Source organism: Calliphora vicina, chromosome 4, assembly GCF_958450345.1.
Source record: "Calliphora vicina chromosome 4, idCalVici1.1, whole genome shotgun sequence".
Classification (NCBI taxonomy): Eukaryota; Metazoa; Arthropoda; class Insecta; order Diptera; family Calliphoridae; genus Calliphora; species Calliphora vicina.
In genome coordinates, this window is record NC_088783.1 from 116899980 (window position 1) to 116923250 (window position 23271).

Below are 23271 nucleotides of genomic sequence, written 5' to 3' on the forward strand. Positions count from 1 at the left end.
TTACCTTAACTGACTGTTTAAAAAAGAAATACATGCATACAAATAAACAATTTTGTGCAAAATCACGTCATAGATGAGAAATCAAGGTAATTGTTTCAAATGTTTTTTTTTCTTTTGCTAGATAATAAAGACTATTGAAAATGCAACAAAAAAATACAAATAAATTAAATAAATAAAAAATCATATGAAAAATAATGACGAGCATAATAAAAAAATACACTGATTCCTTTATTAAAATGAAGAAACAACTCATTTTTATGGCTTAAATTAAAAAAAAATTAATTCCCAAAAAAATTTTGAAAATCCCTTAACGGGGACACAAATTTTTTTCATATAATTTCATATATTTTTCTACCAATAATTAAAGAAAACTTTTGTCAGCTGAAAAATAAAAAAATTTTAATTCCCAAATAAATTTTGAAAAATCCCCAACTGGGGAAATTTTTACCTTCAATTTGGGAATTTAAATTTCATAAGGAAATTTGTTAATTTTAAATGTTCTTAACATAAAATTAAAAAAAATTGAATTCCCAAAAAAATTTTGAAAATCCCTTTCCGGGGACACACATTTTTTTCATATAATTTCATATATTTTTGTGCTAATAATTTAAGAAATCATTTGTCCGCTGAAAAATAAAAAAATTTTAATTCCCAAATATATTTTGAAAAATCCCCAACTGGGGAAATTTTTACCCACAATTTGGGAATTTAAATTTCATAAGGAAATTTGTTAATTTTAAATGTTCTTAACATAAAATTAAAAAAAATGAATTCCCAAATAAATTTTGAAAATCCCAAACTGGGGAAATTTTTACCTTCAATTTGGGAATTTAATTTTCTTTATAATAAACAGAATTTTATTGTGATAAATGGTTTTAGCAAGGAAAAGCAATACATTTATTACTTATTTTAGCTAAAAAATTGAATTCCCAAAAAAATTTTGAAAATTCCTTACCGGGGACACAAATTTTATTCATAAAATTTTATATATTTTTGTGCCAATAATTAAAGAAAACTTTTGTCAGCTGAAAAATAAAAAAATTTTAATTCCCAATTAAATTTTGAAAAATCCCCAACTGGGGAAATTTTTACCTTCAATTTGGGAATTTAAAATTTAAAAGGAAATTTGTTAATTTTAAATGTTCTTAACATAAAATTAAAAAAAAATGAATTCCCAAATAAATTTTGAAAATCCCCAACTGGGGAAATTTTTACCTTCAATTTGGGAATTTAATTTTTCTTAATAATAAACAGGATTTTATTATGATAAATGGTTTTAGCAAGGAAAAGCAATACATTTATTACTTATTTTAGCTAAAAAATTTAATTCCCAAAAAAAATTTTGAAAATCCCTTACCGGGGACACACATTTTTTCATATAATTTCATATATTTTTCTACCAATAATTAAAGAAAACTTTTCTGTGCTGAAAAATACAAAAATTTTAATTCCCAAATAAATTTTGAAAAATCCCAACTGGGGAAATTTTTACCTTCAATTTGGGAATTTAAATTTCATAAGGAAATTTGTTAATTTTAAATGTTCTTAACATAAAATTAAAAAAAAAATTAATTCCCAAATAAATTTTGAAAATCCCCAACTGGGGAAATTTTTACCTTCAATTAGGGAATTTAATTTTCTTTATAATAAACAGAATTTTATTATGATAAATGGTTTTAGCAAGGAAAAACAATACATTATTTACTTATTTTAGCTAAAAAATTGAATTCCCAAAAAAATTTTTGAAAATCCCTTACCGGGGACACAAATTTTTTCATATAATTTCATATATTTTTCTACCAATAATTAAAGAAAACTTTTGTTTGCTGAAAAATACAAAAATTTTAATTCCCAAATAAATTTTGAAAATCCCCAACTGGGGAAATTTTTCTATTCAATTTGGGAATTTAATTTTTCTTAATAATAAACAGGATTTTATTATGATAAATGGTTTTAGCAAGGAAAAGAATACATTATTTATTTATTTTAGCTAAAAAATTGAATTCCCAAAAAAAATTTTGAAAATCCCTTACCGGGGACACAAATTTTTTCATATAATTTCATATATTTTTCTAACAATAATTAAAGAAAACTTTTGTCAGCTGAAAAATAAAAAAATTTGAATTCCCAAATAAATTTTGAAAAATCCCCAACTGGGGAAATTTTTACCTTCAATTTGGGAATTTAAATTTCATAAGGAAATTTGTTAATTTTAAATGTTCTTAACATAAAATTAAAAAAAAATTAATTCCCAAATAAATTTTGAAAAATTCCAAACTGGGGAAATTTTTACCTTCAATTTGGGAATTTAATTTTCTTAAGAAAAACAAGATTTTATTATGATAAATGGTTTTAGCAAGGAAAAACAATACATTATTTATTTATTTTAGCTAAAAAATAGAATTCCCAAAAAAATTTTGAAAATCCCTTACCGGGGACACAAATTTTTTCATAAAATTTCATATATTTTTCTACCAATAATTAAAGAAAACTTTTGTCAGCTGAAAAATAAAAAAAATTGAATTCCCAAATAAATTTTTAAAAATCCCCAACTGGGGAAATTTTTACCCACAATTTGGGAATTTAATTTTTTTTCGATATTTTAAGGATTTAAAGCCTAAACTCTTAAAATAACTATAATTTAAACAAAAATACAAAATTTTTAATTCCCAAATAAATTTTGAAAAATCCCCAACTGGGGAAATTTTTCTATTCAATTTGGGAATTTAATTTTTTTTCGATATTTTAAGGATTTAAAGCCTATACTCTTAAAAGATTTATAATTTAAACAAAAAAAACTAAATTTTAAGAAGAGAACTAATTTCAACTTTTTGTTATTTCTGAGAGGGGTTTGAGGGATTCTCTTAAATTTCTACGATTTTTCTTATTAATGAATGCGTAGAATGTTGAACATCTATCAGCATTTAACAAATCATTTTTGGTTTTGTTTTCTTTATATATTTGAAAGGTTGTTTACGTCATTTTATTGAGAAAAAAAAATTGTTGATTTTTTAAATCTGAAATGAGGAACACAATTTAGCTGATAAAGCTTATAGTAAGAAGTATATAATGTGTCAAAAAAACTGATAATAATTTAAATATATATATTTTTTATTATAAAAATAAACAACAGGAAGATTATCTGGGGAATATGTAAAGAAGCTATTAATTTTTTGGCAAATTTGTAAAGTAATTATGGTTGGCGTTATTTGTTTTTTTTTAATAAATATGGCCTGCAGGTGTTTCATTAAGAAATGGCTAATTAATTTCAAAGATATTAGAATAGACATGTTTGACTTTAAACAAAATATTGTCCAAACACTGGTTGTTTACTAAATCTTTCTTTGGTCACGCTGCTTCGCCATTGACACAGGTGTTTAAATTTTTGTTTTAAAAATATCTTATCTATAATTTTGATAAAGAAAGCCCCCAATTTGAGTCATTTGGTTTGAAAAATTAATCTTGATTTTGGGGATCTAACATGTCTAGGGCTGCTAATAAAAAAAACTTTCACGAGGAAAAATACACCATTTCATGCAAAAAAGGGAATAAATAAAAAAAATTGAATTCCTAAAATTTTTTCAAAAATCCCCTCAAAAGGGATTTTTTTTTAAAAAATGGGAATTCAGTTTTTTTTTCAAAATATTAAATTTTGTTAAAAATTAAACTAAAACAACTAAATAAAAAGCTATATTTTCCATTAAAGTTAAAATTCCCACTTTTTTAAAAAAAAAATCCCAACTGGGGAAATTTTTTTTTTGATTTTTTACTTTTTTTTATAATTTCAATAAAGAAACATTATATTTTTTATAATATAAAATCCAAAAACTCAAATTCCTAAAATTAAAGCTATATTTTCCATTAAAAGTTAAAATTCCCACTTTTTTTAAAAAAAAATCCCAACTGGGGAATTTTTTTTTTTTTTGATTTTTTACTTTTTTTTTTAATAATTTCAATAAAGAAACATTTTATTTTTTATAATAAACTCAAATTCCTAAAATTAAAGCTATATTTTCCATTAAAAGTTAAAATTCCCACTTTTTTTTAAAAAAATCCCAACTGGGGAAATTTTTTTTTTTTATTTTTTACTTTTTTTTATAATTTCAATAAAGAAAAATTTTATATTTTATAATATAAAAACCAAAAACTCAAATTCCTAAAATTAATTTTAAAAATCCCCTTGAAACAGATTTTTATTTTGATAGCGGGGAAATATTTTTTCACTAGAATAGGTCTTTTTTGGCCTGTATTAGGAAAAAATTACTTTTATATTGTATAAAAATTAAAAAAAATTTAATTCCTAAAAATTTTCCAAAAATCCCCCCAAAAGGGATTTTTTTTGTGGAAATTGGGAATTCAGTTTTTTTTTCAAAATATTAAAAATTGTTTACAATTAAACTAAAAAAACTAAATAAAAAGCTATTTTTTCAATTAAAATCGAAAATTACCTCTTTTTTTAAAAAAAAAAAAATCAAAACTGGGGAAATTTTTTTTTGGAAAGATTTCTGTTTTCATAATTTTAATGAAGAGAAATTTAAATTTTTATAATTCCTAAAAAAAAATTTAAAAATTCCCTTGAAAAAGATTTTTATTTTGGTAACGGGGAAATATTTTTTCACTAGAATAAATCTTTTTTGTTCCCTATTAAGAAATAAAACCTTTAAAATTGTATAAAAACTAAAAAAAAAAAAAATTCCCAAAAATTTTCAAAAAATCCCCTTTAAAGGAATTTTTATTTTGAAATTGGGAATTTAATTTTTTGGCCAGAAAATAAGGAAAATGTCTAAAAAAAATGCATAAATAATTTTTTTAATGAAAAAATATAAATTCCTAAAAATTTTCAAAAAATCCCCCCAAAAGGGATTTTTTTTTGAAATTGGGAATTTAATTTTTTTGTCAGAATACATAGAAAATGCTTAAAAAATCTATAAGAAATACAAGAAAATTGATTTTTGACAAACAGAAAAGTTCCCCTTATTAAATAAAAGCAACTGGGGAAATATTTTTTGAATTAAATTGTATGTTTTTAACACGGGACAAATAATTTCATAAAAATTTCTATAATTTATGATTTTTTAATGAATTCCCAAAATAAAAATAAGAAATCCCTACCGGGGACACATTTTATTTTTAAGAAATATTTAATTTTATTATATTTTTTTAACTTATAAAATGCAACAATGAAATTTTCATCTTAAAATTTGAATTCCTAAATTTTTTTCCAAAATCTCCAAAAACGGGAAAATTTTTTTTTAAAGAAAAACAAAATTTGATCATACTATTACTGCTAATGGAGTATAATATTGCAATTTTCATTTAAAAATTTAAATTCCTAAACTTATTTCCTAAATCCCCAAAAGGAGATTTTATTTTAAATCATGGGAATCCATATTTTTCTTTGGGGGAAAGCTTAAATTATTTTTTTTAACATAAAAACAATTTTTTTTGGAATTCCCAAAATTTTTTAGAAAATCCCCAAAAGGAGATTTTTATTTTGTTTTTGGGAATTTAATTTTCTTTGAGGAAATATTAGTTTTGGATAAAAAAACTTGTAAAAAGGTAAATTATGAACAAATTAATATAAATTCACTAATTCCCCTATAGGGGGAAAATCGCACATTGTTTCTTTGTCATTATTAATGGAATTTTTTTTTTTATAAAATTTTCCTACTTTTGTGTAGATATATTTGTTGTCTCTGTAGTGGATTAAGTAGAACATTATTTTGTCTACTAGGAAATTTTGCTGTTCTTAATACAAAGAATTTTAAATTTCTTAAGAAAGTGAAAGGTAAATTGCTTGCCAAAAAATATAAATAAAGAAAAACTGAAAATTTCAAAGGAAAAAAATGGGAATACCGAAAATTTTTAATGAACTTTTGTTGAAATGAAAATAAAGTCAGATTTTTTTTTATAAAAACTCAATAAATTTTAAGTTTTTCTAAAGAAAATTTTTAAATAAATGTGTTTTCTTACCAAAACCACTCTCCCGTTCTAAAGTTTTTTGAATTTTCTTATCAATTGATAAAATAATTAGATAAATTATTAACAATGTTAATAGCTTTACCCTAAATTGTATATCGAAATAACTGATATTTAAAACTCATAAAACTCTTTTTGATATGGGGTGATTTTGCCATTGGCAACAAAAGAAATTAAATGGAAAAATTAAGAAATGAAAACTAAAATATTTCTACAATAATGTTAATAGTTTAAAGAAAACCCCAATAATTAGGAAACAATTTAAATCTTAAACCTAATTCACTATTAAAACCAGTTCAAACTAATTTAAATATGCACAACATTGATATTTAGCTGTAAGAAGCAGCATAATACCGTTAAAATATCCTAAAAACACACTACAACACAACAACAAACAAGAGAAGGCTCAAAAATCAATGGCCTTGGAAAATGTAAACAAAACACACCTACATGAATGTGTATGCAAGTGTGCATAATAAAATCAAAACAATGAGACAGGATTAGAGAGACACAGAAAGAGAGTGTGTAACACACCCCCACACAAATCCAAAGAAAAGCTTGGTAAATGAAAAATCAAAACAATAGCAGGCTTGGGAAAGTGTGATCACTACACAAATCCCTAACAAGGATGGGAAAATTATACAGTAAACTTAATTTTCAACATAGATTCATGGGGAACAATTAAAACAATAATTTAAACAAATAAAAACACAGTTAGACAATACTAACCTCAAGAAAGAAAGAAATTGTGATTTTACTAAAGTTAATTAATTGTTTGTTGTTAAATCATAGCCATTTTCCCTTCATTTACATTCACGCTTTAGTTGAAATGAAGGCGACAAACGTTTCGTTTGTATAATCATTTGTGTTTTCATAAAAAAATATGTGTATTTTTAAAAATAAATAACAAATATTTTCGTTGTTGTTATTATTTTTAGCTCAAAAAAAATTTTTGTTTTTTTTTAAATTTTTTTTAGTGAAATGAAAGTGAAAAAAATGTGCTTGTTTGTTCTAAATCTGTGCTCATTAGCATGATTATTTGTATGGTTTTTTTAGAAAACAAAAAATGCAACAAAAAAAATATTGTGATATAAATATAAGAAAATATTTAAATGTAAGGAAAAGAAATTTTTAAATTGATTTAAAAATTAACGAAAATATTTAAAAAAAAATGGAAAACAAGTCGATTATAGTTATAAAACCAAAGAAACTGAAATTCCCAAATGGAAAATAAAAATCTCCTAATTGGGGATTTTATGAAAAATATTTGGGAATTCAAGATTTTAAAAAAAATTGAATTCCCAAACGAAAATTAAAAATCTCCTAATGGGGGATTTTTGAAAAAATATTTAGGAATTCAAGTTTCAATGTAATTTAACAAATAACAGTTAATTTTGAACTATAAAACATAAGAAAATTAATTCCCAAATGAAAATTTAAAATCTCCTTATGGGGGATTTTATGAAAAATATATGGGAATTCAAATTTTTATGCAGTTTATTAAAAACTAGTTTTATTTTAGTTAGAAAACTTAAAAAAATTTAATTCCCAAATGGAAATTAAAAATCTCCTTACGGGGGATTTTTGAAAAATATATGGGAATTAAAGTTTCAATGTAATTTAACAAATAACAGTTAATTTTGAACGATAAAACATAAGAAATTTGAATTCCCACATGGAAATTAAAAATCTCCTAATGGGGGATTTTTGAAAAATATTTAGGAATATAAATTTGTAGGCTGTTTTTTGTACAAAAATTATTTATATATTTGTTTTAGTAAAAAAAAGTAAAATTTTAATAAAAAAAAAATATTTCCCCAGTTTTTATTTTTCAATTATTTTGCTTTAAAAATTATAGGGATTGCTGGTTTTATGTATGTTTTGTAATATATTTTTAAAATTAAACCTTTTCTTAAAGAAAATTAAATTCCCAAATGGAAAATAAAAATCTCCTTATGGGGGATTTTTGATAAATATTTGGGAATTCATATTTTAATGTAGTTTAATAGAAAACAGTATAATTTCAGTTAGAAATGATAAAAAAATTTAATTCCCAAATGGAAATTAAAAATCTCCTTATGGGGGATTTTTGGAAAATAATTGGGAATTTAAATTTTTTCTCTGTTTTTTACAGAACATTTATTTATTTCTTTGTTTCAGTAGAAAAAAGTTAAATTTTAATAAAAAAAAATATTTCCCCGGTTGTTTTTTCTTTGAGTTTTTAATAGGAATTCAAATTATTTTGCCAAGGGAATTTTAAAAATTATAGGGAATTATTGGTTTTTTGTTTGTTTTATAATTTATTTAGTTAATATGGTATTTTTCTTGCAAAAAATTAAATTCCTTAAAGCTAAATAAAAATCTCCTAATGGGGGATTTTTGAAAAATATTTGGGAATTCAAGTTTTTAAGGGTTTTCACAAAAATCTGTTTAATTTCAGTTAGATGTGATAAAAAAATTAAATTCCCAAATTAAAAATAAACATCCCCGGCTTTGGGGATTTTCTAAAATTGTTGGGAATGATGGGATTTTGCTTGTTTTGTAATTTGTTTTTTAAATAAGTTATTTTTGTTAAAGAAAATTAAATTCCTTAAAGCAAAATAAAAATCTCCTAAATGGGGGATTTTTGAAAAATATTTGGGAATTTAAGTTTTATGTTTTTTTTTAAGATAAAATTTATTTATTTCTGTGTTTTAGTAAAAAATTCACTTTCCTTGGTTGTTGAAGAAGGTCAAGGTTAAAGTTTCTTTTTTTTAAATTTCTTTTCCATTATTTCTCGGTGTTTTTATTGATTACATAATGACAATTATTTAAAAATATTAATTTTAAGTCTTTTTTTTTTTGTTTGTTTATTTTATTTTGTCTTTTTTTAAACAACAAATAATAAATATTTCGTGATTTGTGTGTTCGGTTTATTTTGGGGCAAAAGGGGCTGTCAAAATTTTTTTTATACATCGTGCCATACAAATATGTCGTTGACACTTTTTTTGTGACGGTTGTTTAATGTTAGTATTGGTAGTATTTAGTAGTAGCTGGTGTTGTTTTTGTAAAATACTTTAAACAGCTTTAAACTGAAAAAATAACAACAACGAAATATTTATTATTATTATTATATTTATTACTACATTCATACATATATTTTTCCGTTATCAAGGGGTAGCTAGCTAGCAAGTGGGAGAGAACGACCCAACCGGCAACACAATAACAACAACAACACTACACTTACTTGATTACATTCATTCGTACATACATACATATGTACGTTTATTTTACTCAATTACTCTTGGGGCCATTACCATGGAGCATACACACTCACAGTTACTTACTCACACTCTCAAACAACAACAAATTTTTGTTTTTAACAGTTTTTTTGTTGTTTTTAATATAAAAAATTCAGTGCAAAATAAACATGCGAGAGTAACGGACGTGTGGATACACAAAAAATCAAGCAGAAAAACAACACGCCAAGAAAAATAGTACCATTTTAAATGGGCGGTGGTGAAGTTTTTTTTTCTTAGTATTTTTCTGGCTTTTAATCTTGTGTGTGAGATTTCAAAAAGAAAATTCTTGTGTTTTCTTAAAGAAATTATTAAGATTTTCCTTAGAGTACATATATAGAAAAAATTTATAATATAAAAAGCTGAAAATTAAGCAAAAAAAATTTAATTTAATTTTTGTATTTAAAACGTGCTCGCTTGTACATTTATTTCGTTAAAAGTATGTTAATTAAGTGTTAAATTATGCAAAATGTGTTTTAAAGCCAAAGATGTTTTTTAAGCAATTTAAGATAAATACAAAAATCATGTGAAATGAAACAAATATTTAAAAAAAAAAAATGTCATAATCAAATTAAATTTAAAAGGTAAAAAAAAAATTCATAATAAAAATTTCCAGCCATAAATAATATAAATAAATAATAAAGTGATAAAACCAAAAAAAATAAACAAATAAATAAAATAAAAATTAATAAAGAATATTGAAAATCTAAACAAATTTATAAAATTTAAGGAAAAATTCCCAAAATAATTAAAAGAATTTCAAACAAATTAACAAAAATTTCAAAAATTCTTAACATAATAAAAACAATATTAAACAAATAATAAACAAACAACTGAAATTTAAAGAAAATCTGCTAAATTTGAAACATAATTAAAAGATTAATAAAAAAATCGAAATAAAATTAAAAGAAATTTAAAAAAAATTTCGAAATTAAGGCAAAAAATATTAAGAAAATAAAAAAATTCAAAAGAAAATCATTAAAACTCAAACATTTTTTAATTGAAACCCATTTTTTTTTTTTAAATTCCTTGAAATAGTAAAAAATTAAGAATTTTTTTTTCAAATTTAAATTAAATTTGAAAAATTTTTAATTGAATCCAACAAATTAAGGTAAAAAATATTAAGAAAATAAAAAAAATCAAAAGAAAATCTTAAAACTCAAAATTTTTTTTTAAAAATTCCTTGAAATAGTAAAAAATTAAGAAATTTTTTTCAAATTTAATTTAAATTTGAAAAAAATTTCTCTAAATAAATGGGAATTTAAGTTTTTAACTTAAATTATTTAAATAAAGTTCGATTTCATACAAAAATCAAAAAAAAAATAAAAAACTCCCAATTTGAAAATAAAACTCTTAAAGGGAATTTTTCAAAAATAAGTGGAAATTGTTAAAATTCTAGAGGAAATTCAAGTTTTAAATTTCATTTATTTAAATAAAGCTCGATTTTAGTAAAAAATAAAATTCTTCTAATAGGGAATTTTTCAAAAATAATTGGGAATTAATAATTTCTGCTGCAAATTCAAGTTTTTTTTAAAAATTCCTTGAAATAGTAAAAAATTAAGAAATTTTTTTCAAATTTAAATTAAATTTGAAATTTTTTTTAATTGAATCCAACAAATTAAGGCAAAAAATATTAAGAAAAAAAAAAAATCAAAAGAAAATCATTAAAACTCAAAAATTTTTTAATTGAAACCAAATTTTTTTTTAAAAAATTCCTTGAAATTGTAAAAAATTAAGAAATTTTTTTCAAATTTAAATTAAATTTGAAATTTTTTTTAATTGAATCCAACAAATTAAGGCAAAAAATAATAAGAAAATAAGAAATTTCAATAGAAAAACATTTAAACTCAAATTTTTTTTTTTTAAATTCCTTGAAAGAGTAAAAAATTAAGAATTTTTTTTCTAATTTAAATTAAATTTGAAAAATTTTTAATTGAATCCAACAAATAATCCTAAAAATTTTCGATTTTCGCCAAAAAATCAAAAAAAATTTAAATTCCCAATTAAAAAATAAAATTCTTCTAATAGAAAATAAAACTCCTAATAAAGAATTTTTTCTAAATAAATGGAAATTCAAGGTTGAAACTTAAATTATTTAAATAAAGTTCGTTTTTACACAAAAATCAAAAAAAAATAAAAGACTCCCAATTTGGAAATAAAACTCTTAAAGGGAATTTTTCAAAAATAAGTGGAAATTATTAAAATTCTAGAGGAAATTCAAGTTTTAAATTTCATTTATTTGAATAAAGCTCGAATTTAGTAAAAAATAAAAAAAATTCTCCTAATAGGGATTTTTTAAAAAATAAATGTGAATTAATAATTTCTGCTGCAAATTCAAGTTTTAATCTACATTTATTTAAATAAAGTTCAATTTTGAACAAAAAATTAAATTTTCAATTTCAAAATAAAACTCCTAATGGGGAATTTTTGAAAAATAAATGGGAATTATTAAATTCAAATGGAAATTTAAGTTTTAAAGTTCATTTATGAGAGTAAAGTTCAATTTTAAACCAAAAAAATTTAAAATTCCCAATTTAAAAAATAAAACTCCTGATAAAGAATTTTTCAAAAGTAAAAGGGATTGTTAAATTCGATTTTAAACAAAAAAATTCAAAATTCCCAATTTAAAAAATAAAACTCCTGATAAAGAATTTTTCAAAAGTAAAAGGGAATTGTTGAATGCATCTGGAATTTTAAGTTTTAAAATTCTTTTATACAAATTCGTTTGACAAAGTTCGATTTTGCCAAAAAAAATTAAAAAGAAAACAAAATTCCCAATTTAAAAATAAAACTCCTAATAAGGAATTTTTCAAACATTGCAAAATTCTATTGGAAATTCAAGTATTACAGTTCATTTATTTAAATAAAGTTCAATTTTACACCAAAAATCAAAAAAAAAATTAAATTCCCAATTTGAAAATAAAACTCCCTTATAAAGGATTTTTTTTAAATACATGGGAATTGTTAAATTCAAGTGGAATTTCAATAATAAATTCGATTTTACACAAAAAATCAAAAATATTTAAAATTCCCTATTTAAAAAATAAAACTCCAAATAAGGAATTTTTCAAAAATAAACGGGAATTCAAGTTTTAATCACAATTTATTTAAATAAAAAATCGAAAAAAGTAGAATTCCCAATTTGAAAATAAAACTCCTAAAGGGAATTTTTAAAAAATAAATGGGAATTAATAATTTCTGCTGCAAATTCAAGTTTTAAAGTTCACTTATTTGAATTTTAGCCAAAAATTCAAAAAAAATTAAAATTCCCAATTTGAAAATAAAACTCTTAATAGGGAATTTTTCAAAAATAAATGGGAATTGTTAAATTCAAATGGAAATTCAAGTTTTAAAGTTCTTTTATTCTAATTAGCTCAATAACGTTCGTTTTTAGCCAAAAATTCCAAAAAAAATTAAAATTCCCAATTTGAAAATAAAACTCTTAATAGGGAATTTTTCAAAAATAAATGGAAATTGTTAAATTCTGCTGGACATTCAAGTCTTAAACATAATTTATTTAAATAAAGTTCGTTTTTACACAAAAAATCGAGAAAAAAATTTAAAATTCCCAATTTGAAAATAAAACTCCTATTAGGGAATTTTTCAAAAATAAATGGGAATTCAAGTTTTAAACTTAATTTATTTAAATAAAGTTCGTTTTTACACAAAAATCGAAAAAAAAATTAAAATTCCCAATTTAAAAAATAAAACTCCTAAAGGGAATTTTTAAAAAATAAATGGGAATTAATAATTTCTGCTGCAAATTCAAGTTTTAATGTACATTTATTTGAATAATGTACGATTTTAGCCAAAAATAAAAAAAAATTAAAATTCCCAATTTGAAAATAAAACTCTTAATAGGGAATTTTTCAAAAATAAATGGAAATTGTTAAATTTAAGTTTTAAACTTAATTTATTTAAATAAAGTTCGTTTTTAAACAAAAAAAATTAAAATTCCCAATTTGAAAAATAAAACTCCTAATAGGGAATTTTTAAAAACTAAATGGGAATTGTTAAATTCTGAGGGCAAACAAGTTTTAAAGTTCATTTATTCAAATTAGATAAATAATGTTCGTTTTTAGCCAAAAATCAAAAAAAAATTTAAAATTCCCAATTTAAAAATAAAACTCTTAATAGGGAATTTTTCAAAAATAAATGGAAATTGTTATATTCAGCTGGAAATTCAAGTTTTAGTGTACATTTATTTGTATAACATAGAGTTTACACAAAAAATTTAACAAATTTAAAATTCCCAATTTGAAAATAAAACTCCTAATAAAGAATTTTTAAAAAATAAATGGGAATTCAAGTTTTAAACTTAATTTATTTAAATAAAGTTTAATTTTACACAAAAATCCAAAAAATTTAAAATTCGCAATTTGAAAATAAAACTCCTAATAAAGAATTTTTAAAAAATATATGGGAATTCAAGATTAAACTTAATTTATTTAAATAAAGTTTAATAAAAAATCCAAAAAATTTAAAATTCCCAATTTGAAAATAAAACTCTTAATAGGGAATTTTTAAAAAATAACTGGGAATTGCAAAATTAAGCTTGTTTTATAATTTGTTGTTACAAAATTATTAATTTCTTGAAGAAAATTAAATTCCCAATTTGAAAATAAAAATCTCCTAATTGGGATTTTTTTAAAAATATTTGGGAATTCAGGATTTAAGCATAATTAACAAAAAACTGTTTAATTTTACGCCAAAAATAAAAAGAATTTTAAATCTCAAATAAAAATTAAAACTCTGCTATTAAGAGATTTCTTTAAAATTCTTGGGAATTAAAAAATTTAACTTGTTTTATAATTTTTTCTAATAAATTTTACACAAAAAACCAAAGAAATTTAAATTGCCATTATTCTTTATTACATTACAACTTAAAACTATTATTTTCTAGTTTTATTTATTATAATTCTTACCCTCCCCTGTTTTCTAAACGTTTAAAGTTCACTTCTAGTTGTTTTTTATTTTCTGGTTTCTTAATTTTAACAATCAAAGTTTAAACTCCAATAGTTGTTTTGTGAAATTTCTTTTAAAACTAAAAATTTATGACCTCACTTTAAGCAACCAAAACAAAAACTAAACTTAAACTTAGTTAAACAACAACAACAGAAAACATTAATTCTATACTCATTTTGGGGGAAATAAAAATAAATTAAAAAAACAACAACAACAGACAACCTTTAAAATCATTATTAAAATAACAACAAAAAACTAAATAAAAAAATCCATTATATTGTTAAACACAATTTTATACTAACAAACCAAGTATGTTAAAAAAAAACCTAATTACTGTAAAGAAATAATTAAATATAGAAAAAAACTGATAAAAAAAATAGCAAAAAATAATAATAATTAACAAACAAGGACGTAAAGATTTCAATAACCATTAAACAAACTTTAATGCAAAAGCAAATTAACTAAAATAAACAAATATATAAAAAAAACATGATTAAATTAATAAAACACAACCGAAATAATTTAAAATTTAGCTAGACTAATGAAAAATTTAAACTAATTAAAAATTCACTATTAAAACCAGTTCAAACTAATTTAAATATGGACAACATTGATATTAATTTGTAAGAAGCAGCATAATACCGTTAAAATATCCTAAAAACACACTACAACACAACAACAAACAAGAGAAGGCTCAACAAAACAATGGCCTTGGAAAATGTAAACAAAAGGCTTAAACATGAGTGTGTGCTTGTGTGTATAACAAAATCAAAACAATGAGACAGGATTAAACAGAGAGAGAGAGACAGTGTGTAACACACCCACACACAAATCCAAAGAAAAGCTTGGTAAATGCAAAATCAAAACAATAGCAGGCTTGGGAAAGTGTGATTACTACACAAATCAATAGCAGGGATGGGAAATTTAAGCAATAAACTTTATTTTACATATAGATTCATGGGGAATAATTAAAACAATAATTTAAACAAATAAAAACATGTGTGGGACAAGGATTAAAGGATTTTACACTTAAGCAAGTGAGAATAAATGAAAAATACTGTGATTTAATTAATAACAATTACCATACATTATTGGGTTTGTCAAAACTTTGCAGGGACTTGAACTATTTTCACAAAGCAGTCGCAAAGTAGGTCTGTCTGTCTCATTGTCATTATTTCTTAAGGACAAGCAGGCTGATTTTCGTTTTTGGTCTACGATAATTATGCGTATCGTTTGTATAACATTGCCAGTTCTTTGGATAAAACCTTGGGGAGACCATAACAACTCATTGATACTGGTGGAGTCATTATACTCGACCAAAAAAATTTTATTTTCCAAAAAAAAAAAAATTGTTTCAATAATTGACCAGTTACTGTTTTTTTCGGTTTAAATCATAAAATTGCTGGGACTAGAGCATAAATAATTGAATTAGTTTCTCAAATTGTGTAGTTTTTCTTAATTTTTTGGTTTAAATGAAAAATTTTTCGGAAATTTTTTGAATTTGTTAAATAGTTTTAATGGGAGAAATAAATTTGAATTAATTTTTCTTAAATTTTATAAAATTAAACAAAAAATCCGTCGAAATTTAAAAAAAAATCAATAAAAAAGAAAATTTTTCTGAAATTTTTTGAATTTGTTAAATAGTTTTAATAGGTGAAATAAATTTGAATTAATTTTTCTTAAATTTTATAAATTTAAAAAAAAAATCCGTCGAAATTTAAAAAAAAATTTCAATAAAAAATAAATTTTTTTCCAAAATTTTTTGAATTTGTTAAATATTTTAATAGTTGAAATAAATTTGAATTAATTTTTCTTAAATTTTATAAATTTAAAAATAAAATCCTTCGAAATTTAAAAAAAAAAATTCAATAAAAAGGAAAATTTTTTGGAATTTGTTAAATAGTTTTAATAGGTGAAATAAATTTTAATTAATTTTTCTTAAATTTTATAAATTTGAAAAAAAAATCCGTCGAAATTTAAAAAAAAAAATCAATAGAAAAGAAAATTTTTTGAATTTGTTAAATAGTTTTAATAGGTGAAATAAATTTGAATTAATTTTTCTTAAATTTTATAAAATTAAACAAAAAATCCGTCGAAATTTAAAAAAATTTCAATAAAAAAGAAAATTTTTCGGAAACTTTTTGAATTTGTTAAATAGTTTTAATAGGTGAAATAAATTTTAATTAATTTTTCTTAAATTTTATAAATTTAAAAATAAAATCCGTCGAAATTTAAAAAAAAATTTCAATAAAAAAGAAAATTTTTTGGAATTTGTTAAATAGTTTTAATAGGTGAAATAAATTTGAATTAATTTTTCTTAAATTTTATAAATTTTAAAAAAAAATCCGTCGAAATTTAAAAAAAAATTTCAATAAAAAAGAAAATTTTTTGGAATTTGTTAAATAGTTTTAAAAGGTGAAATAAATTTGAATTAATTTTTCTTAAATTTTATAAATTTAAATAAAAAATCCTTCGAAATTAAATAAATCAATAAAAAAAAAAATAAAAAAGAACAAATGTTTTTTTTAAATTAAAAAAAACAAAGTTTCAAAAATTTCTTTAGAAATTTAAAAAAAAATTTATAAAAATAAATTTTGCAGATTTTTAGTGAAAAAAAAGCTCTAAATGTTTCAAACTAAACCCTTAAAAAGCTGTAAAATAATAAAATAAAACAAAAATTTCTTAAACAAAACAAAGTGATATTATTTAAAACCATAAACAAAAATATTTCCTTTAAAGTAATCATAAAAAACCCTAATAACTGTGTAAATAAAACTACAAAAAATGGCGCGCAAAAAGAAATCATACAAAGACTCAAAAGAGACCAATACTACTACTTTAGCAAAAACAACAACACCAGAAACAACTATACAACAACAACAACATGAAGAATGTTTACAAGATCTATCAGCCGCCACAAAAAAGCGAAGCAGTTTCGATGAGCACATGTTACAACAGCCACAACAACAACAACAAAAGCCACAATATCAAAGTGATGGCGAGTTAATGGATTTAAAAAAGAAATTTAATTTGGAAAAAAACAAATCGAATTTATTTCTTATCAAATCGTATTCGTTTGTCGATAAAACGAACAACAAAAGGCCAACAACAACAACAACGCAACACAACTTAAATGTCAAACAGAAATTGGAGGAATTTGATAAATTTCACTCACAAATGTTAGACAACACCACTAAATGCAACAAAAACAAAACACATAAAACTAATAAACAGCAAAAACAAATGGAGAAAACGGAAAAACCTGAGAAACCCAAAAAACCGCCCAAACTAAAGAAAATGAAAAAATCGAAATCTACACATGATTCCACAGAAAATCTACAAGAGTTGCAGGAATTACTTAGGAAACCCTCGGTTATATTGGAAGATGAGGTTAACAGCACCAACCCTAAAAGGCCTCAATCCCTGATTGTTACACAAAATCAACATCATACGGTTATAAAATCCAAAACTTTGGATGATATAGAAACACCGCGTTTGAAGCGAGACTCTTTTATAAGACATAGTTTGCAGTCGATACGCCGTAGTTTCTCCTCTTCCAAGAAATATCAAAATAATATAAGTTTTACCTCTTCCTCTTCATCATCTTCCTCCTCCTCCAACTCCTCGGCTGTGTCGGATACTCTTAAGAGATCTAAAACCAAAGATTGTAACAAAGATATAGGCAATTTAAAAGATGTTGAAGAAACCAACTATTTAATAGCGGTTGAAGAGGATGAAGAGGATGGTTGTTCTTTATCCTCTACAATGGATAGACCTTGTAATGTCGTTATAACCTTAAATGATGTTCAAACACTTGAACAGCAGCAGCAGCCACAGCAACATTCACTGGAATGTTCTACATCAAATGCCTTAAGTTGTACAAATTCTTCTACCCCCTGCCCTTTATATACAATGGATTCATTGGCTGTGCTTAAGGAAGAAGATGAAAAGGATTTAAACTCATGTGTGCAGGTCGCCAGCAGTAGCAATCCACCTAGTGTTATCAACGAACAAAGGTAAGCTAGAATAGTGTTTGTTTTTTTACAATTCATCACGTATTTTGTAGTTTTTTGTTTAAGATAGAGACACTATGGGTTGTTGAGGTTTTAAATTTAAGGGAAATAATTATGTTTAGGAACTTTTTAGATTAATTTTGTATAAGTATCTTTTAGTTAAGGAATTGTGACTAATATGAGGACTAATATCATAAAATCTTTAAGGAATAAATGGAAAAAGTTAGTGACTATTACGTTCTAAGCAGATTAGACTCAGGTAATGCTACTGATTCGACTCCTTTCACATTAGGCAATCTAGTTGCTTGTTCTCCTTAAACCGACCTTACCTCTGACATCTACAAACACAAGAGACTTACACAACTAAATTGCCTAATGTGAAAGGGGTCATACTGAACTTTTTACTCTATTTCACAATTCCAGTTTAATATACGAATCAAATCATGGACTGTTTTTCAACAACTAACCATTTACAAGATATTTTGCAGTCAAATTCAGGTTATACTGTAATTCTTAAGGAAATCTAGTAGATTCCGGAACTGCAGAGTGTAAAGGTGGTAAAATACTAAAGCAATAATCTCTCAACATCACCATTGCATTAACAATGGTGGGTAAAAATAAATAAATCGAAAAAATCAGGGACTACTAGTTTAGTTTGGAGACCGTAAGGTCCATTGTTATTTCCTTCCAAGAGTCAGATAAAAAGTATGCCATTCTTAAAAGAATTATGAAAAGCAGAAACAAAAAGGTCCTTTAAATAGCCATGCTATTCCACTGAGAGGAGGTCTTACTCCCCGGTCACTAATACCATGATCCAGATCTGAGCCATGTCTGGCCAGTTCATTTGCTACCTCATTTCCCTGTATGTTACATCCGATTCAAGAGCTCTCCTGCAGTCCTCCACTATGCTAGATTGTATTAAATGAGGTAAAATCGAAAAAATCAGGGACTAATAGTTTAGTTTGGAGACCGTAAGGTCCATTGTTATTCAATTAAAAAAGACAGTCAGATAAAAATGTGCCATTCCTAAAAGAATTATCAAAAGGAGAAACAAAAAGGTCCTTTAAATAGCCATGCTATTCCACAGATTGGAGCTCTTACTCCCCGGTCCCTAATACCATGATCCAGATCTGAGCCATATCTGGCCAGTTCATTTGCTACCTCATTTCCCTGTATGTTACAGTGCCCTAGTATCCAGCACAATCCAATTCAAGAGCTCTCCTGCAGTCCTCCACTAAGCTAGATTGTATTAAATGAGGTTTCAAAGCCTTAAGTGCCGCCTGACTGTCTACATAAATTGTCACTACAGACCCCTCTGCGATGTGTGCTTTTATCAACTCTGTGGTTTTCCAGATCGGGAAGATCACTGTCTGGAAGACGCTGCATTTGTCAGATAGTCTATACCGACCATATAAACCCCGGCCACTGTACCTGAGTCCATCTTGGATCCATCAGTGAAAACTGCAACCCCTTCGAACAGTTGATCGGATCCAATCCATTACTGGGGAACTCTACTGGGGGTGAGACACCGACGTAGTAGTCTATATCGACCATATAAACCCCGGCCACTGTACCTGAGTCCATCTGGGATCCATCAGTGAAAACTGCACCGCCTTCGAACAGTTGATCGGATCCAATCCATTACTGGGGAACTCTACTGGGAGTGAGACAGAGACGTAGGTAGTAGATTTAAGGGACTACTAAGTTGTAAACGTTCGGATTCAGGTTCACTGAACTTTTCGTTCCATTCCGCCATTCCAATTCAATCTGATTCACTATAAAATCCGATACAACATCACGATAATGTCATCCGCAGCTGTGCAATTTTCCATGGGGGTTATGGCTTATTCGACTGGACCTGCGACTTAAGAAAACCTTAGAAGTAAAAGTCTAACGGGGTCAAATCGCACTATATCGGTGGTCAGTTCACATCACCTCCATACGAGATGACCATGCCCTCAAATCGCTTGAGCAGCATGTCCAAGGTTGCATGCTGTGTGGCCGTCCTATGGAAGCCACATGTTCTGGCCAATCATAGACCTATTGCGCTCACCATTGAAGGCGATGGCCTGGCCAACATTGTTCTCAGTGAATTCTCCAGCACACTCTCTCGGACAGTGAGGTTTTCGGCAGATCGTGCGTTTTGTCGTCCTACGGGCTCATTGTTTTATCCATCACACTGCGAATAGTGCTCTAGGTAGAACGATTTTATTGACTTTCAACTGTCAAAGTTCGGAAAGGTGCCTTTAAATTAACTTAAACTAATATTCTAGTCTTTTTTAAAGAGATTTTGTTTTTTTTTCCTTAAAAACCCCCCCATTGTGCCAAGTACTTACGTATTATTTCATGGATATTTGAACATTTGTGCCACGTTTACTCTCTCTCCAACAAACATGCCTGAACGCACACGCCTTAAATCCTTTGAACACCAACTAAAACAAATATTACACACAAAGTTCAAGGTCGAGTATTTGCTTTTTTTTAAGCACCTGTATAAGAGGTTTAAGAGGAAGGTGGGAGGGAGTCTGATGTATTTATATTTAGTTTTCTATAGGTGGTTTGAAATTTACATTTATATACATATTTGCTGTCTTTAGTTTGTTGGCAGGCATCAAGAGGATTTTTATTTAAATACTGCTTTGTTCAGCTAGGATTTGGAGGCTTTAGAATTTTGTTAAAGGGAAACTACTGAAATTACTATTGAATAAGAGTTTAGGGATTATTTTTGAAGGTTATGTTGAGATTGTTAGGGAAAATGGGGGAATTATTAAAGGATTATAGAAGTTGTGGAGGATTTGGTGTTTTAAAATAAAGCAATTTTTAATTACAAATTAAGAATTTAATTTTCTTAATCTTTCCCCCTTTAATATTACTTTTGACAGCTGTCATTTATAATCTCTATTTCTCTAAGCAACCTTTTCTAGCCAAACAATTAAATTCTATTTTTACAAACAAAAGATTTGTTCATTAATTGGCAATTTTGCTCCACTTGCATTTTAATTTTCTTTGTGTGTGTGTTTTTTTTTAGCTAAAACTACTGCTCTGAAATACAATTTTTCCAATCTGTTTAATAAATTGCATTTATTTATTGAAACTGGGTCAATTCATTACAGATAGATAGAGAAGGCTTGTTCTTTTTTTTATTTTACAATAAAAATGTCATTTTTATTAATTGTTAATTTAATAATAACAATAAAAATAAACATTTTTAATAAAGACATAAACAAATCACAGACAATTTGAATATTCACAATCAATTTAATTGCAAAAAGAGATAATTTTGTTGATATTTTTAAAATAAGGTCTTCCGCATTTGCAAAATGACATATTGAAAAATGATTGACGTTGATGTTGTTACAAAAAAACAGCAAAAAATTAAATGCAAAATATTGTAATTAACAAATCAACAGTAAAAACTGCAATTAGACTACACTGAAAGAAACAGCAAAAACAACCGTTATTTTAATGATAAAACCTAAACAAAACTATTGCTGTCCCTTTTTCTCTCTCTCCAAATGAAGAGAAACAACAAATCAGTAAGTTTATCTTCAAAAAACAACCGTTATTTTAATGATAAAACCTAAACAAAACTATTGCTGTCCCTTTTTCTCTCTCTCCCTCTCTCCAAAAGCAGTAAATATAGAGGCAGTGATGCCAACTAACTAAAAATAAAGCACCTAAATGGAAAAACTTACAAAAATGTATAAATTGTATAGAAATCATTGAAAATCAAGGGATTTTCTCACAAAAATTAGAAAAATATTTTATTATTTTATATAACAAACGCGAAATACTAATTCCCAAATACACTTTTTTTAAATTCTCCAAAATCCCTCTAACTGGGGAAGTGTCTAACAGCTTTTTAGTAGCAATTTAAAGCAACATGTTAATTTTTCTAGCAAAAAATTTAAATCCCCAAAAATTTTTTTAGAAATTCCCAAAATCCCCCCGCACTGGGGAAGCTTTAAACTGGCTTTTAAAACCATTTTAAATAAATTTAATAATAAATCTAGTCAAAAATCTAAATTCCCAAATAATTTCTAAAAAATCCCCAAAATCCCTCGAACTGGGGAAGATTTTTTTTTACGGTTTTAGTAGCATTTTAAAGCAATTTTATAACAGCTAATTTTGAAAATTCTCCAAAATCCCACTAACTAAGGAAGAGTCTTAACAGGCTTTTAGCAAATGTAAAGCAAATTGTAAATTTTTATAAAAAAAAATTGTAAATCCCAAAACTCGGCTTGTTTTTTATGGTTTTGGTAGCATTTTAAAGCAATTTGATCACATTTCCAGTTAAAAATTGAAATTCCCAAATATTTTCTAAAAAATCTCCAAAATCCCTCGAACTGGGGAAGTTTTTTTTATGGTTTTAGGAGAATTTTAAAGCAATTTCATAATATTTCTGGCAATTTAATAGCTCATTTACAAATAAATACTATTTTTTTATAATTCCCAAAATCTATTGAATAAATTCCCTTAAAGGGGAAATTTTTTTGTAGGTTTAGGATATTTTTTAAGCTTAAAATAGAAAACTAATGTATTTTTTTCACTTAACAATCGAAAAATTTTAATTCCCAAATACTTTTTGGGAAATCCCCAAAATCCCTTTTTCAAGGGAAGTTTTAAAATCGTTTTTAAAACAATTGTAAAGCTATTTTATAACATTTCTAGGAAAAAAATTTTATTCCCAAATATTTTATGGAAATTACCCAAAATCCCATTTACTGGGGAAGTTGTTAACTTGCTTTTAAAGGCATTTAAAGCAATTTTATAATATTTCTGCCAATATAAATAGCTCATTTACAAATAAAATCTATTTTTTTTCTAATTCCCTAAATCTATTGTATAAATTCCCTTAAAGGGGACATTTTTTTGTAGGTTTAGGATATTTTTTAAGCTTAAAATAGAAAACTAATGTATTTTTTTCACTTAACAATCGAAAAATTTAAATTCCCAAATACATTTTGGAAAATCCCCAAAATCACTTTTACAGGGGAAGTTTTAAAATCGTTTTGAAAATAATTGTAAAGCTATTT

The 23271-nt window shown here is 24.6% G+C and overlaps 2 protein-coding genes across 3 annotated transcripts in view; one reads left to right on the plus strand and one right to left on the minus strand.

The window, feature by feature from the left end:
• LOC135957502 (uncharacterized) overlaps positions 1–23271 on the plus strand; it is an 88445-nt gene that overhangs the window by 16307 nt on the left and 48867 nt on the right. Inside the window, exon 1 of one of the 2 annotated variants that reach the window (XM_065508259.1) lies at positions 16837–18238. The exons of the other annotated variant lie outside the window; for it this stretch is intronic. Within the exon in view, the coding sequence (XP_065364331.1) occupies positions 17007–18238 (1232 nt within the window). The 5' untranslated portion in view covers positions 16837–17006. Of the gene's footprint in view, positions 1–16836; positions 18239–23271 lie in introns of those variants that run through there. 2 annotated transcript variants of the gene reach the window in all.
• The window catches only part of vap (RAS p21 protein activator vap), a 118697-nt gene that overhangs the window by 7028 nt on the left and 88398 nt on the right, over positions 1–23271 (minus strand). The gene's annotated exons all lie outside the window — the stretch shown is intronic.